Source organism: Oncorhynchus tshawytscha, unplaced genomic scaffold (assembly GCF_018296145.1).
Source record: "Oncorhynchus tshawytscha isolate Ot180627B unplaced genomic scaffold, Otsh_v2.0 Un_contig_1368_pilon_pilon, whole genome shotgun sequence".
Classification (NCBI taxonomy): domain Eukaryota; kingdom Metazoa; phylum Chordata; class Actinopteri; order Salmoniformes; family Salmonidae; genus Oncorhynchus; species Oncorhynchus tshawytscha.
Window position 1 is genome coordinate 212,506 of NW_024609717.1, and position 14,277 is coordinate 226,782.

Here is a 14,277-nt window from a genome sequence, read left to right on the forward strand (position 1 = left end):
GCCTCCAGGCTTAGAGGAGTTCCCAGCCTCCAGGCTTAGAGGAGTTCCCAGCCTCCAGGCTTAGAGGAGTTCCCAGCCTCCAGGCTTAGAGGAGTTCCCAGCCTCCAGGCTTTGAGGAGTTCCCAGCCTCCAGGCTTTGAGGAGTTCCCAGCCTCCAGGCTTTGAGGCAGTTCACAGTTCTCTAACATCTCTCTGTCTCTGTCTCTCTGTGTCTCTCTCTCTCTCTCTCCAGTTGTCTATGAAGGGACCACCTGGACCACTAGGCCTTATGGGACGTCCTGGACCGCTGGTGAGGATACATGTCCATGTCCTGCTGGTGTTAGCATGGTGGCTAACTGTGACATGCTTTCCTATGGGAAATGCTAACCGTCCACTGTCTTCTAAGAGTTTCTGTTTAGCCTTAATCAAGGTTCTGGTGAACTAAGGGTGGAGAAAAAGCTTGCAAGAGCTTCCTGATTTAACCTCTGACCTCTTTGTTTCCAGGGTAACTCGGGTCCCTCGGGGCTGAAGGGAGTAGCCGGGAGATGGGACCAGCGGTAAGTCATAATGCCATGACGACACATGGCATGTCTGATTAGAGTCATGGATGACATCTTATGGCCATCTGATGATCAATCCATCTCTCCCTTAAGTCTCACTTTCTCTCGCCCCCCGCTCTCTCTCCCTCTCGCCCCTCTCTCTCTCTCTCTCTCTCTCTCTCTCTCTCTCCCTCCCCCCCCCCCCACTCTCTCTCTCTCCCCCACCCCCCCCTCTCTCTCCCTCTCTCCCTCTTTCTCTCTGTCTCTCTCTCGCTCTCTCCCCCACTCTCTCCCTCTCTCCCTCTTTCTCTCTCTCTCTCTCTCTCTCTCTCTCTCTCTCTCTCTCCCCCACTCCCCCTCTCTCTCCCTCTCTCCCTCTTTCTCTCTCTCCCCCACTCCCCCCTCTCTCTCCCTCTTTCTCTCTCTCTGTCTCTCTCGCTCTCTCCCCCCACTCTCTCCCTCTTTCTCTCTCTCTCTCTCTCTCTCCCTCTCCCCTCCACTCTCTCTCTCTCTCCCTCTCTCCCCCACTCTCTCCCTCTCTCCCTCTTCTCTCTCTCTCTCTCTCTCTCTCTCTCTCTCCCTCTCCCCCTCTTTTCTCTCTCTCCCTCTCCTCTCTCCCCCCCTCTCTCTCTCTCTCTCTCTCTCTTCCCCCACTCCCCCTATCTCCCTCTCTCTCTCTCTCTCCCCCCACTCCCCCTCTCTCTCCCTCTCTCCCTCTTTCTCTCTGTCTCTCTCTCTTGCTCTCCCTCTTCCCCACTCTCTCTCTCTCTCACTCCCTCTCCCCCCTCTCTCCCCCTCTCCGTCTCCCTCTACCCCCACTCTCTCCCTCTCCCTCTCCCGCCACTCTCTCCCTCTCCCCCCTCTCTCTCTCCCTCCACAGGGTTCTAGAGGTATTATGGGCCAAGCAGGGATGAATGGAAAGTCAGGGAAGAGGGTGAGACTGTCTGTCTAAGACTGTTCAGTGTACAGATGGACATTTCAAATGCTATTTCAGTACGTTACATTCGTATGCAAACAACACCACAACGTGTGTGTGTGTGTGTGTGAGTGTGTGTGTGTGTGTGTGTGTCTGTGTGTGTGTGTGTGTGTGTGTGTGTGTGTGTGTGTGTGTGTGTGTGTGTCTGTGTGTGTGTGTGTGTGTGTGTGTGTGTCTGTGTGTGTCTGTGTGTGTGTGTGTCTGTGTGTGTGTCTGTGTGTTTGTGTGTGTGTGTGTGTGTGTGTGTCTGTGTGTGTCTGTGTGTGTCTGTGTGTGTCTGTGTGTGTCTGTGTGTGTGTGTGTGTGTGTGTGTGTGTGTGTGTGTGTGTGTGTGTGTGTGTGTGTGTGTGTGTGTGTGTGTGTGTGTGTGTGTGTCTGTGTGTGTGTCTGTGTGTGTGTGTGTGTGTGTGTGTCTGTGTGTGTGTGTGTCTGTGTGTGTGTCTGTGTGTGTCTGTGTGTGTGTGTGTCTGTGTGTGTGTGTCTGTGTGTGTGTCTGTGTGTGTGTGTGTCTGTGTGTGTGTCTGTGTGTGTGTGTTCCAGGGTCGAGCTGGGACGGATGGGAACAGAGGTGCTCCGGGTGAGACCGGTGGGAAGGTGAGAGAGGATAGAACCTACTCTGATTGGCTTACTGTATCTTATTCTCCATGCTGACTGTACAGTATGTAGATAAACCCATATCTTATTCTCTATGCTGACTGTACAGTATATATATATATATATCCATATCTTATTCTCTATGCTGACTGTACAGTATGTAGATAAACCCATATCTTATTCTCTATGCTGACTGTACAGTATATATATATATATATATATCCATATCTTATTCTCTATGCTGACTGTACAGTATGTAGATAAACCCATATCTTATTCTCTATGCTGACTGTACAGTATGTATATCTTATTCTCCATGCTGACCATATCTTTTCTCTATGCTGACTGTACAGTATGTAGATAAACCCATATCTTATTCTCCATGCTGACTGTACAGTATGTAGATAAACCCATATCTTATTCTCCATGCTGACTGTACAGTATGTAGATAAACCCATATCTTATTCTCTATGCTGACTGTACAGTATATATATATATATCCATATCTTATTCTCCATGCTGACTGTACAGTATGTAGATAAACCCATATCTTATTCTCTATGCTGACTGTACAGTATGTAGATAAACCCATATCTTATTCTCCATGCTGACTGTACAGTATGTAGATAAACCCATATCTTATTCTCCATGCTGACTGTACAGTATGTAGATAAACCCATATCTTATTCTCTATGCTGACTGTACAGTATGTAGATAAACCCATATCTTATTCTCTATGCTGACTGTACAGTATGTAGATAAACCCATATCTTATTCTCTATGCTGACTGTACAGTATGTAGATAAACCCATATCTTATTCTCCATGCTGACTGTACAGTATGTATATAAACCCATATCTTATTCTCCATGCTGACTGTACAGTATATATATATATATATCCATCTCTTATTCTCCATGCTGACTGTACAGTATATATATATATATATCCATCTCTTATTCTCCATGCTGACTGTACAGTATGTAGATAAACCCATATCTTATTCTCCATGCTGACTGTACAGTATATATATATATATATCCATCTCTTATTCTCTATGCTGACTGTACAGTATGTATATAAACCCATATCTTATTCTCTATGCTGACTGTACAGTATGTACACTGCTCAAAAAAATAAAGGGAACACTTAAACAACCCAATGTAACTCCAAGTCAATCACACTTCTGTGAAATCAAACTGTCCACTTAGGAAGCAACACTGATTGACAATAAATTTCACATGCTGTTGTGCAAATGGAATAGACAACAGGTGGAAATTATAGGCAATTAGCAAGACACCCCCCAATAAAGGAGTGGTTCTGCAGGTGGTGACCACAGACCACTTCTCAGTTCCTATGCTTCCTGGCTGATGTTTTGGTCACTTTTGAATGCTGGCGGTGCTTTCACTCTAGTGGTAGCATGAGACGGAGTCTACAACCCACACAGCTCATCCATGATGGCACATCAATGCGAGCTGTGGCAAGAAGGTTTGCTGTGTCTGTCAGCGTAGTGTCCAGAGCATGGAGGCGCTATCAGGAGACAGGCCAGTACATCAGGAGACGTGAAGGAGGACTTAGGAGGGCAACAACCTAGCAGCCGGACCACTACCTCCGCCTTTGTGCAAGGACGAGCTGGAGGAGCACTGCCAGAGCCCTGCAAAATGACCTCCAGCAGGCCACAAATGTGCATGTGTCTGCTCAAACGGTCAGAAACAGACTCCATGAGGGTGGTATGAGGGCCCAATGTCCACAGGTGGGGGTTGTGCTTACAGCCCAACACCGTGCAGGACGTTTGGCATTTGCCAGAGAACACCAAGATTGGCAAATTCGCCACTGGCGCCCTCTTCACAGATGAAAGCAGGTTCACACTGAGCACATGTGACAGACGTGACAGAGGCTGGAGACGCCATGGAGAACGTTCTGCTGCCTGCAACATCCTCCAGCATGACCGGTTTGGCGGTGGGTCAGTCATGGTGTGGGGTGGCATTTCTTTGGGGGGCCGCACAGCCCTCCATGTGCTCGCTAGAGGTAGCCTGACTGCCATTAGGTACCGAGATGAGATCCTCATACCTATTGTGAGACCATATGCTGGTGCGGTTGGCCCTGGGTTCCTCCTAATGCAAGACGATGCTAGACCTCATGTGGCTGGAGTGTGTCAGCAGTTCCTGCAAGAGGAAGGCATTGATGCTATGGACCGCCCGTTCCCCAGACCTGAATCCAATTGAGCACATCTGGGACATCATGTCTCGCTCCATCCATCCATCCTCCATCCGCCACGTTGCACCACAGACTGTCCAGGAGTTGGCGGATGCTTTAGTCTAGGTCTGGGAGGAGATCCCTCAGGAGACCATCCGCCACCTCATCAGGAGCATGCCCAGGCCTTGTAGGGAGGTCATACAGGCACGTGGAGGCCACACACACTACTGAGCCTCATTTTGACTTGCTTTAAGGACATTACATCAAAGTTGGATCAGCCTGTAGTGTGGTTTTCCACTTTCATTTTGAGTGTGACTCCAAATCCAGACCTCCATGGGTTGATAAATTAGATTTCCATTGATAGTTTTTGTGTGATTTTATTGTCAGCACATTCAACTATGTAAAGAAAAAAGTATTTACTAAGAATATTTAATTCATTCAGATCTAGGACGTGTTATTTTAGTGTTCCCTTTATCTTTTGAGCAGTGTATATAAACCCTATCCAGCTCTCCTTCAAACTCACTAACTTCTGCAACTGGTCCTATGGACGGGATAGTCTGAGGGAATAACCCTCCTTTCTCTATTTCTCCCTGTTCCCTCTGTTCTCTCTGTTCTCTCTTTCTCTCTGTTCCCTCTGTTCTCTCTGTTCTCTCTTTTCTCTCTGTTCCCTCTGTTCTCTCTTTCTCTCTGTTCTCTATTTCTCCCTGTTCCCTCTGTTCTCTCTGTTCTCTCTCTGTTCTCTCTGTTCTCTCTTTCTCTCTGTTCTCTCTTTTCTCTCTGTTCCCTCTGTTCTCTCTTTCTCTCTGTTCTCTCTTTCTCTCTGTTCTCTCTGTTCTCTCTTTCTCTCTGTTCCCTCTGTTCCCTCTGTTCTCTCTTTTCTCTCTGTTCCCTCTGTTCTCTCTGTTCTCTCTCTCTTTTCTCTCTGTTCCCTCTGTTCTCTCTGTTCTCTCTGTTCTCTATTTCTCCCTGTTCCCTCTGTTCTCTCTGTTCTCTCTTTCTCTCTGTTCTCTCTTTCTCTCTGTTCTCTCTTTCTCTCTGTTCTCTATTTCTCCCTGTTCCCTCTGTTCTCTCTGTTCTCTCTCTCTTTCTCTCTGTTCTCTCTTTCTCTCTGTTCTCTCTCTGTGTTCTCTCTGTTCTCTCTTTCTCTCTTTCTCTCTGTTCTCTCTTTCTCTCTGTTCCCTCTGTTCTCTCTTTCTCTCTGTTCTCTCTTTCTCTCTGTTCTCTCTGTTCTCTCTGTTCTCTCTGTTCTCTCTCTCTTTTCTCTCTGTTCTCTATTTCTCCCTGATCCCTCTGTTCTCTCTGTTCTCTCTCTCTTTTCTCCCTGTTCTCTCTGTTCCCTCTGTTCTCTCTGTTCTCTCTGTTCTCTATTTCTCCCTGTTCCCTCTGTTCTCTCTGTTCTCTCTTTCTCTCTGTTCTCTCTTTCTCTCTGTTCTCTCTTTCTCTCTGTTCTCTATTTCTCCCTGTTCCCTCTGTTCTCTCTGTTCTCTCTCTCTTTCTCTCTGTTCTCTCTTTCTCTCTGTTCTCTCTCTGTGTTCTCTCTGTTCTCTCTTTCTCTCTGTTCCCTCTGTTCTCTCTTTCTCTCTGTTCTCTCTTTCTCTCTGTTCTCTCTGTTCTCTCTGTTCTCTCTCTCTTTTCTCTCTGTTCTCTATTTCTCCCTGATCCCTCTGTTCTCTCTGTTCTCTCTCTCTTTTCTCCCTGTTCCCTCTGTTCTCTCTGTTCTCTCTGTTCTCTCTGTTCTCTATTTCTCCCTGTTCTCTCTGTTCTCTCTTTCTCTCTGTTCTCTATTTCTCTCTGTTCTCTCTTTCTCTCTGTTCTCTATTTCTCCCTGTTCTCTCTGTTCTCTATTTCTCTCTGTTCTCTCTTTCTCTCTGTTCTCTCTTTCTCTGTTCTCTCTCTGTTTTCTCTCTCTGTTCTCTCTCTTTTCTCTCTCTCTCTCTCTCTGTTCTCTCTCTTCTCTCTGTTCTCTCTCTTTTCTCTCTGTCTCTCTCTCTGTTCTCTCTGTTCTCTCTGTTCCCTCTGTTCTCTCTGATCTCTCTGTTCCCTCTGTTCTCTCTGTCTTTCTGTTCTCTCTCTCTCTCTCTCTCTCTCTCTCTCTCTCTCTCTCTCTCTCTCTCTCAGGGTGACAGGGGTTTTGATGGCTTGCCAGGTCTCCCAGGACACAAGGGACACAGGGTGAGTAACTGTCGGTTTCAACTTTCTATCTTTGATAACGTGACCGTCATGATTATTCTGTCCTGTGTATGTAATGTGTTTACATATCAACATGTGTGTGTGTGTGTCTCATCTCTCTCTGTCTGTGTCTCTACATATCTCTCTGTGTGTGTGTGTTTTACATATCCGTGTGTGTGTGTTCTCATATCAACATGTGTGTGTGTGTGTGTTTTACATATCAACATGTGTGTGTCTCTCTCTCTCTCTCTCTTTACATATCCCAACGTGTGTGTGTGTTCTACATATCAACTCAACGTGTGTGTGTGTTCTACATATCCCCAACTACATATCCCCGTGTGTGTCTCTACTCTCCCCGTCAACGTGTGTGTGTGTTATACATATCAACGTGTGTGTGTGTTATACATATCAACGTGTGTGTGTGTGTGTTCTACATATCAACGTGTGTGTGTGTTCTCATATTAATGTGTGTGTTTTACATATCAACGTGTGTGTGTGTTCTCTCTCTCGTGTGTGTGTGTGTTTCTCATATCTCTCCCCGTGTGTGTGTGTGTGTGTTTTCTGTCGTGTGTGTGTGTTCTACATATTAATGTGTGTGTTTTACTCTTTACATATTAACCTACATATCAACGTGTGTGTGTGTGTGTGTTTTACATCTCAACGTGTGTGTGTGTGTGTGTGTGTGTGTGTGTTTACATATCAACGTGTGTGTGTGTGTGTGTGTGTGTGTGTTTTACATATCAACGTGTGTGTGTGTGTGTGTGTGTGTGTGTGTGTTTTACATATCAACGTGTGTGTGTGTTTTACCTCTCTCTCTCGTGTGTGTGTGTGTTCTCTCTCATATTCTCTACTCCCGTGTGTGTGTGTGTTCTCCCCCCATACTCTCTCTTTACATATCTCCATATTAACTCATATCAACCCCATATCAACGTGTGTGTGTGTGTTTCTCATATCAACGTGTGTGTGTGGCCTCTCGTGGGGGAGATAGGAAAACCAGGCCCCCACGGTACATATCAACTTGGGCTGTCAGGAGAGAGGGTAAGACATTTGTGTGTGTGTGTGTTTTACATATTAATGTGTGTGTGTTCTACATATTAACGTGTGTGTGTGTGTTTTACATATCAACGTGTGTGTGTGTTCTACATATTAACATGTGTGTGTGTTCTACATATTAACGTGTGTGTGTTCTACATATCAACGTGTGTGTGTGTTCTACATATCAACGTGTGTGTGTGTTCTACATATTAACGTGTGTGTGTGTTCTACATATTAACATGTGTGTGTTCTACATATTAACGTGTGTGTGTGTTCTACATATTAACGTGTGTGTGTGTTCTACATATTAACGTGTGTGTGTGTGTGTGTTCTACATATTAACGTGTGTGTGTGTTCTACATATGTGTGTGTGTTCTACATATTAACGTGTGTGTGTGTGTGTGTGTGTTCTACATATTGTGTGTGTGTGTGTGTGTGTGTGTGTGTTCTACATATCAACGTGTGTGTGTGTGTGTGTGTGTGTTCTACATATCAACGTGTGTGTGTGTGTGTGTGTGTGTGTTCTACATATTAACGTGTGTGTGTGTGTGTGTGTGTGTGTGTGTTCTACATATTAACGTGTGTGTGTGTGTGTGTGTGTTCTACATATTAACGTGTGTGTGTGTGTTCTACATATTAACGTGTGTGTGTGTTCTACATATTGTGTGTGTGTGTGTTTTACATATTAACGTGTGTGTGTGTTCTACATATTGTGTGTGTGTGTGTGTGTTCTACATATTAACGTGTGTGTGTGTTCTACATATTAACGTGTGTGTGTGTGTTCTACATATTAACGTGTGTGTGTGTGTGTGTGTGTGTTCTACATATTAACGTGTGTGTGTGTGTTCTACATATTAACGTGTGTGTGTGTGTTCTACATATTAACGTGTGTGTGTGTGTTCTACATATTAACGTGTGTGTGTTCTACATATTAACGTGTGTGTGTGTCTACATATTAACGTGTGTGTGTGTGTTCTACATATTAACGTGTGTGTGTGTGTGTTCTACATATTTACATATTAAACGTGTGTGTGTGTGTTTTACATATTAACATGTGTGTGTGTGTTTATTTTATGTGTGTGTGTGTTCTACATATTAACATGTGTGTGTGTGTGTGTGTGTGTGTGTTCTACATATCAACGTGTGTGTTGCATGTGTTTATTTTATGAATGTGTGTTTTAGGGTTCAGAAGGACAACCAGGACCAAGAGGACAGCCAGGTGATGCTGTGAGTGTTTACGCACGCAGACGCACACACTGGAAATTGACTATTGATTGGTTTATAATTGATTGCTGTGTGATGGTAAAACCTTTGATCTTTGACCTCCAGGGTTCCAGAGGGTTGAACGGACCCAGAGGTCACACTGGCCCTACAGGTCAGCCTGTGAGTATGACCTTTCACCTTTGACCCATCTCTGACCGTAACCAGTCTGACCCTATCTACAGCATTTCCCCCTCATCCTAGTCATCATCCAAGCCTGAGAAAATAGATATCGTCCCAAATGGCACCCAATTCCCTATTTGGTGCCTTCTGGACCCTGGTCAAAGTGAATGCACTCTGCAGTTTGGGACGCAGAAAACGACTTCCTCCTTACTATACTGTAGACCTACAGACTTCATCCTTACTATACTGTAGACCTAAAGACTTCCTCCTTACTATACTGTAGACCTACAGACTTCATCCTTACTATACTGTAGACCTACAGACTTCATCCTTACTATACTGTAGACCTACAGACTTCATCCTTACTATACTGTAGACCTACAGACTTCATCCTTACTATACTGTAGACCTACAGACTTCATCCTTACTATACTGTAGACCTACAGACTTCATCCTTACTATACTGTAGACCTACAGACTTCATCCTTACTATACTGTAGACCTACAGACTTCATCCTTACTATACTGTAGACCTACAGACTTCATCCTTACTATACTGTAGACCTACAGACTTCATCCTTACTATACTGTAGACCTACAGACTTCATCCTTACTATACTGTAGACCTACAGACTTCCTCCTTACTATACTGTAGACCTAAAGGCTTTATGGTTGTTGCTCCAGTTCTCATTAAAACATGAACCCTGACCTCAACTCCAACCTGTCTCCACTTGCTGCTAACAAAATGTCATGGTAATGATACATATGTTGACGTTACATTAACATCACATTAAACATGTTAACATCTTTATCAGATTAGAAGACATTAGGTATGCTTCTGTCTGTCTGCCAATATAACACCTTTCAACATGTTGTCTGTGACCTGCGGGTGTTACATGTTGGTTACACCTGTTCTAACCACACACACACACACACACACACACACACACACACACACACACACACACACACACACACACACACACACACACACACACACACACACACACACACACACACACACACACTTAGCAGAGCAACTTCAATGCCTGAAGGCCTCACAGCCTGGTCTGATACCTGAATGTTTACTGCATCTATAATGCTGTTGTTTCCTGGTGGAAGGAAGCCCTGCCAGCTCCCTCAGTTAGCTACAGCCTCACAGCCTGGTCTGATACCTGAATGTTTACTGGACAGACAACACTAATGACAATCTATCTCTCTTCAGTATCTCTTCTTCCAACTTTTTTTGGTTGATTGACAGTTGTCCCTCTCTCCTCTTTCCCCTGTTTCCCCTATCCCCTCTCTCCTTTTTCTCCCCTTCTCTTTCCTCCCTCCCCCTCTCTGGCCTGTTCCCCCCTCTCTGGCCTGTTTCCCCCTCTTCCCCCCTCTCTGGCCTGTCTCCCCCTCTCTGGCCTGTCTCCCCTCTTCAGGGAATCCGAGGAATGGATGGAATCCAAGGTTCTAAGGGAAACTTGGTGAGTGTGACGACTGAGACGTTCTAGAACCCCAACTGTTCATTCTAGAACCCTGTGTTTACATCAACTGGAAGAGTGGTGTCTATGATACTTCCTCTGTCTACAGGGACCTCCGGGGGAGATGGGAGCATCCGGGCAGCAAGGAAACCCTGGGTTGCAGGTACACACACACACACATACAAACACACACACTAGTGATGCGCTGGTTGACTCGTCACCGACAGTCCCCAGCGGTTATGTCCCCCGCGGTTTATATCCGCGAGGCGGGCGGGTTTAGCTTCATGGAATATTGTGTGGATGAAGAGCGGGTGGGTGGTGGGCAGGTTGAATAAAGAGAAAACAGGTCATATCGAGAGGCTACAGTGAAGGTCATCATTTTCTATCTGTTGTTAGTGCCGGAGCCTCAGCCTCAGCTGTAGCTAATAACTATATGTAATAATATAATAACTGTAATGGCCCAGATACACACCACTTAGACAGAAAGACCACGACAGACTTGAATGAAATCAGAGCAAAGCTGTGAAGTGGATAGTTGAAAATAAATATAACGGAGGACCAGAACAGTAGTGTAATGTTTTGGGAAAGACTTGGTGAAGTGGTTAAAAGAGGACGATGGCACGTCAAGGGAGCTGTACTGTTCAGATGGGTTCAATGGAACAGGAGCCTGACTGACACCTGGATACCGACTGTAGGCCTGTAACCTCTCACATAGTCTATAACCTCTCACATAGTCTATAACCTCTCACATAGTCTATAACCTCTCACATAGTCTATAACCTCTCACATAGTCTATAATCTCTCACATAGTCTATAACCTCTCACATAGTCTATAACCTCTCACATAGTCTATAACCTCTCACATAGTCTATAACCTCTCACATAGTCTATAACCTCTCACATAGTCTATAACCTCTCACATAGTCTATAACCTCTCACATAGTCTAATATCATATTAACCGTAGGTCTGTAACCTCTCACATAGTCTATAACCTCTCACATAGTCTAATATCATATTAACTGTAGGCCTGTAACCTCTCACATAGTCTATAACCTCTCACATAGTCTATAACCTCTCACATAGTCTATAACCTCTCACATAGTCTATAACCTCTCACATAGTCTAATATAATATTAACTGTAGGTCTATAACCTCTCACATAGTCTATAACCTCTCACATAGTCTATAACCTCTCACATAGTCTATAACCTCTCACATAGTCTAATATAATATTAACTGTAGGTCTATAACCTCTCACATCGTCTATAACCTCTCACATAGTCTATAACCTCTCACATAGTCTATAACCTCTCACATAGTCTAATATAATATTAACTGTAGGTCTATAACCTCTCACATAGTCTATAACCTCTCACATAGTCTCTAACCTCACACAAAGTCTATAACCTCTCACATAGTCTAATATAATATTAACTGTAGGTCTATAACCTCTCACATAGTCTATAACCTCTCACATAGTCTCTAACCTCACACAAAGTCTATAACCTCTCACATAGTCTAATATAATATTAACTGTAGGTCTATAACCTCTCACATAGTCTATAACATAGTCTCTCACATAGTCTATAACCTCTCACATAGTCTATAACCTCTCACATAGTCTATAACCTCTCACATAGTCTATAACCTCTCACATAGTCTATAACCTCTCACATAGTCTATAACCTCTCACATAGTCTATAACCTCTCACATAGTCTAATATAATATTAACTGTAGGTCTATAACCTCTCACATAGTCTATAACCTCTCACATAGTCTATAACCTCTCACATAGTCTATAACCTCTCACATAGTCTATAACCTCTCACATAGTCTATAACCTCTCACATAGTCTATAACCTCTCACATAGTCTATAACCTCTCACATAGTCTATAACCTCTCACATAGTCTATAACCTCTCACATAGTCTATAACCTCTCACATAGTCTATAACCTCTAGTCACATAGTCTATAACCCTCTCACATAGTCTATAACCTCTCACATAGTCTATAACCTCTCACATAGTCTATAACCTCTCACATAGTCTATAACCTCTCACATAGTCTATAACCTCTCACATAGTCTATAACCTCTCACATAGTCTATAACCTCTCACATAGTCTATAACCTCTCACATAGTCTATAACCTCTCACATAGTCTATAACCTCTCACATAGTCTATAACCTCTCACATAGTCTATAACCTCTCACATAGTCTATAACCTCTCACATAGTCATAGTCTATAATCACATAGTCTATAAACATGTAAGGTCTATAACCTCTCACATAGTCTATAACCTCTCTATAACATAGTCTATAACCTCTCACATAGTCTATAATATAATACCTTAACTGTCTATAACCTCTCACATAGTCTATAACCTCTCACATAGTCTATAACCTCTCACATAGTCTATAACCTCTCACATAGTCTATAACCTCTCACATAGTCTATAACCTCTCACATAGTCTATAACCTCTCACATAGTCTATAACCTCTCACATAGTCTCACATATATAACCTCTCACATAGTCTATAACTAGTCAGGTCTATAACCTCTCACATAGTCTATAACCTCTCATAGTCTATAACATAGTCTATAACCTCTCTATACATAGTCTATAACTCTCATAGTCTATAACCTCTCACATAGTCTATAACCTCTCACATAGTCTATAACCTCTCACTATAATAGTCTATAACCTCTCACATAGTCTATAATAGTCTATAACCTCTCACATAGTCTATAACCTCTCACATAGTCTATAACCTCTCACATAGTCTATAACCTCTCACATAGTCTATAACCTCTCACATAGTCTATAACCTCACATAGTCTATAACCTCTCACATAGTCTATAACCTCTCACATAGTCTATAACCTCTCACATAGTCTATAACCTCTCACATAGTCTATAACCTCTCACATAGTCTATAACCTCTCACATAGTCTATAACCTCTCACATAGTCTATAACCTCTCACATAGTCTATAACCTCTCACATAGTCTATAACCTCTCACATAGTCTATAACCTCTCATAGTCTATAACCTCTCACATAGTCTATAACCATAGTCTATAACCTCTCACATAGTCTATAACCTCTCACATAGTCTATAACCTCTCACATAGTCTATAACCTCTCACATAGTCTATAACCTCTCACATAGTCTATAACCTCTCACATAGTCTATAATATAATATTAACCTCACATAGTCTATAACCTCTCACATAGTCTATAACCTCTCACATAGTCTATAACCTCTCACATAGTCTATAATATAATAGTCTATAACTCTCACATAGTCTATAACCTCTCACATAGTCTATAACCTCTCACATAGTCTATAACCTCTCACATAGTCTATAACCTCTCACATAGTCTATAACCTCTCACATAGTCTATAACCTCTCACATAGTCTATAACCTCTCACATAGTCTATAACCTCATAGTCTATAACCTCTCACATAGTCTATAACCTCTATAGTCTATCATAGTCTATAACCTCTCACATAGTCTATAACCTCTCACATAGTCTATAACCTCTCACATAGTCTATAACCTCTCACATAGTCTATAACCTCTCACATAGTCTAATATCATATTAACTCCTATGGAATGAAGCATTTCTTGCATTAAAATGAAACACCAAATGTACATTTTGACTTGGAAACAGGAGTGGAGAAATATTATTTATTTCGGCATCTTGAGAGAGTGAATGAGCGGTTAGGGACCGTCTGTAAAGGTGCTGTCTTTATCAGTGTCATAAAAGCTGATCGTTTTTCAACCACATAAAATATGCATCCAAGCCAAACTACAATTTTATCAAAAACATGTTGTGTCTTTTTAAAACAACTTTTAATTTTCTTAAATACCGTTTCAGTTGGAAATTTTGCGCGGGAATTTTTTTCCCGTTTTGTTTAAAA

The 14,277-nt window shown here is 43.0% G+C and overlaps 1 protein-coding gene across 1 annotated transcript in view; it reads left to right on the forward strand.

Annotated features, from left to right (window-relative positions):
- Positions 1–14,277, forward strand: part of LOC121845625 (collagen alpha-1(XI) chain-like) — a 92,414-nt gene that overhangs the window by 32,778 nt on the left and 45,359 nt on the right. Inside the window, exons 13-23 of the mRNA XM_042317212.1 lie at positions 233–289; positions 484–536; positions 633–669; positions 1,399–1,452; positions 2,035–2,088; positions 6,402–6,455; positions 7,431–7,490; positions 8,670–8,714; positions 8,817–8,870; positions 10,301–10,345; positions 10,452–10,505. Coding sequence (XP_042173146.1) covers positions 233–289; positions 484–536; positions 633–669; positions 1,399–1,452; positions 2,035–2,088; positions 6,402–6,455; positions 7,431–7,490; positions 8,670–8,714; positions 8,817–8,870; positions 10,301–10,345; positions 10,452–10,505 — 567 coding nt within the window. The remainder of the gene's footprint in view (positions 1–232; positions 290–483; positions 537–632; positions 670–1,398; positions 1,453–2,034; positions 2,089–6,401; positions 6,456–7,430; positions 7,491–8,669; positions 8,715–8,816; positions 8,871–10,300; positions 10,346–10,451; positions 10,506–14,277) is intronic.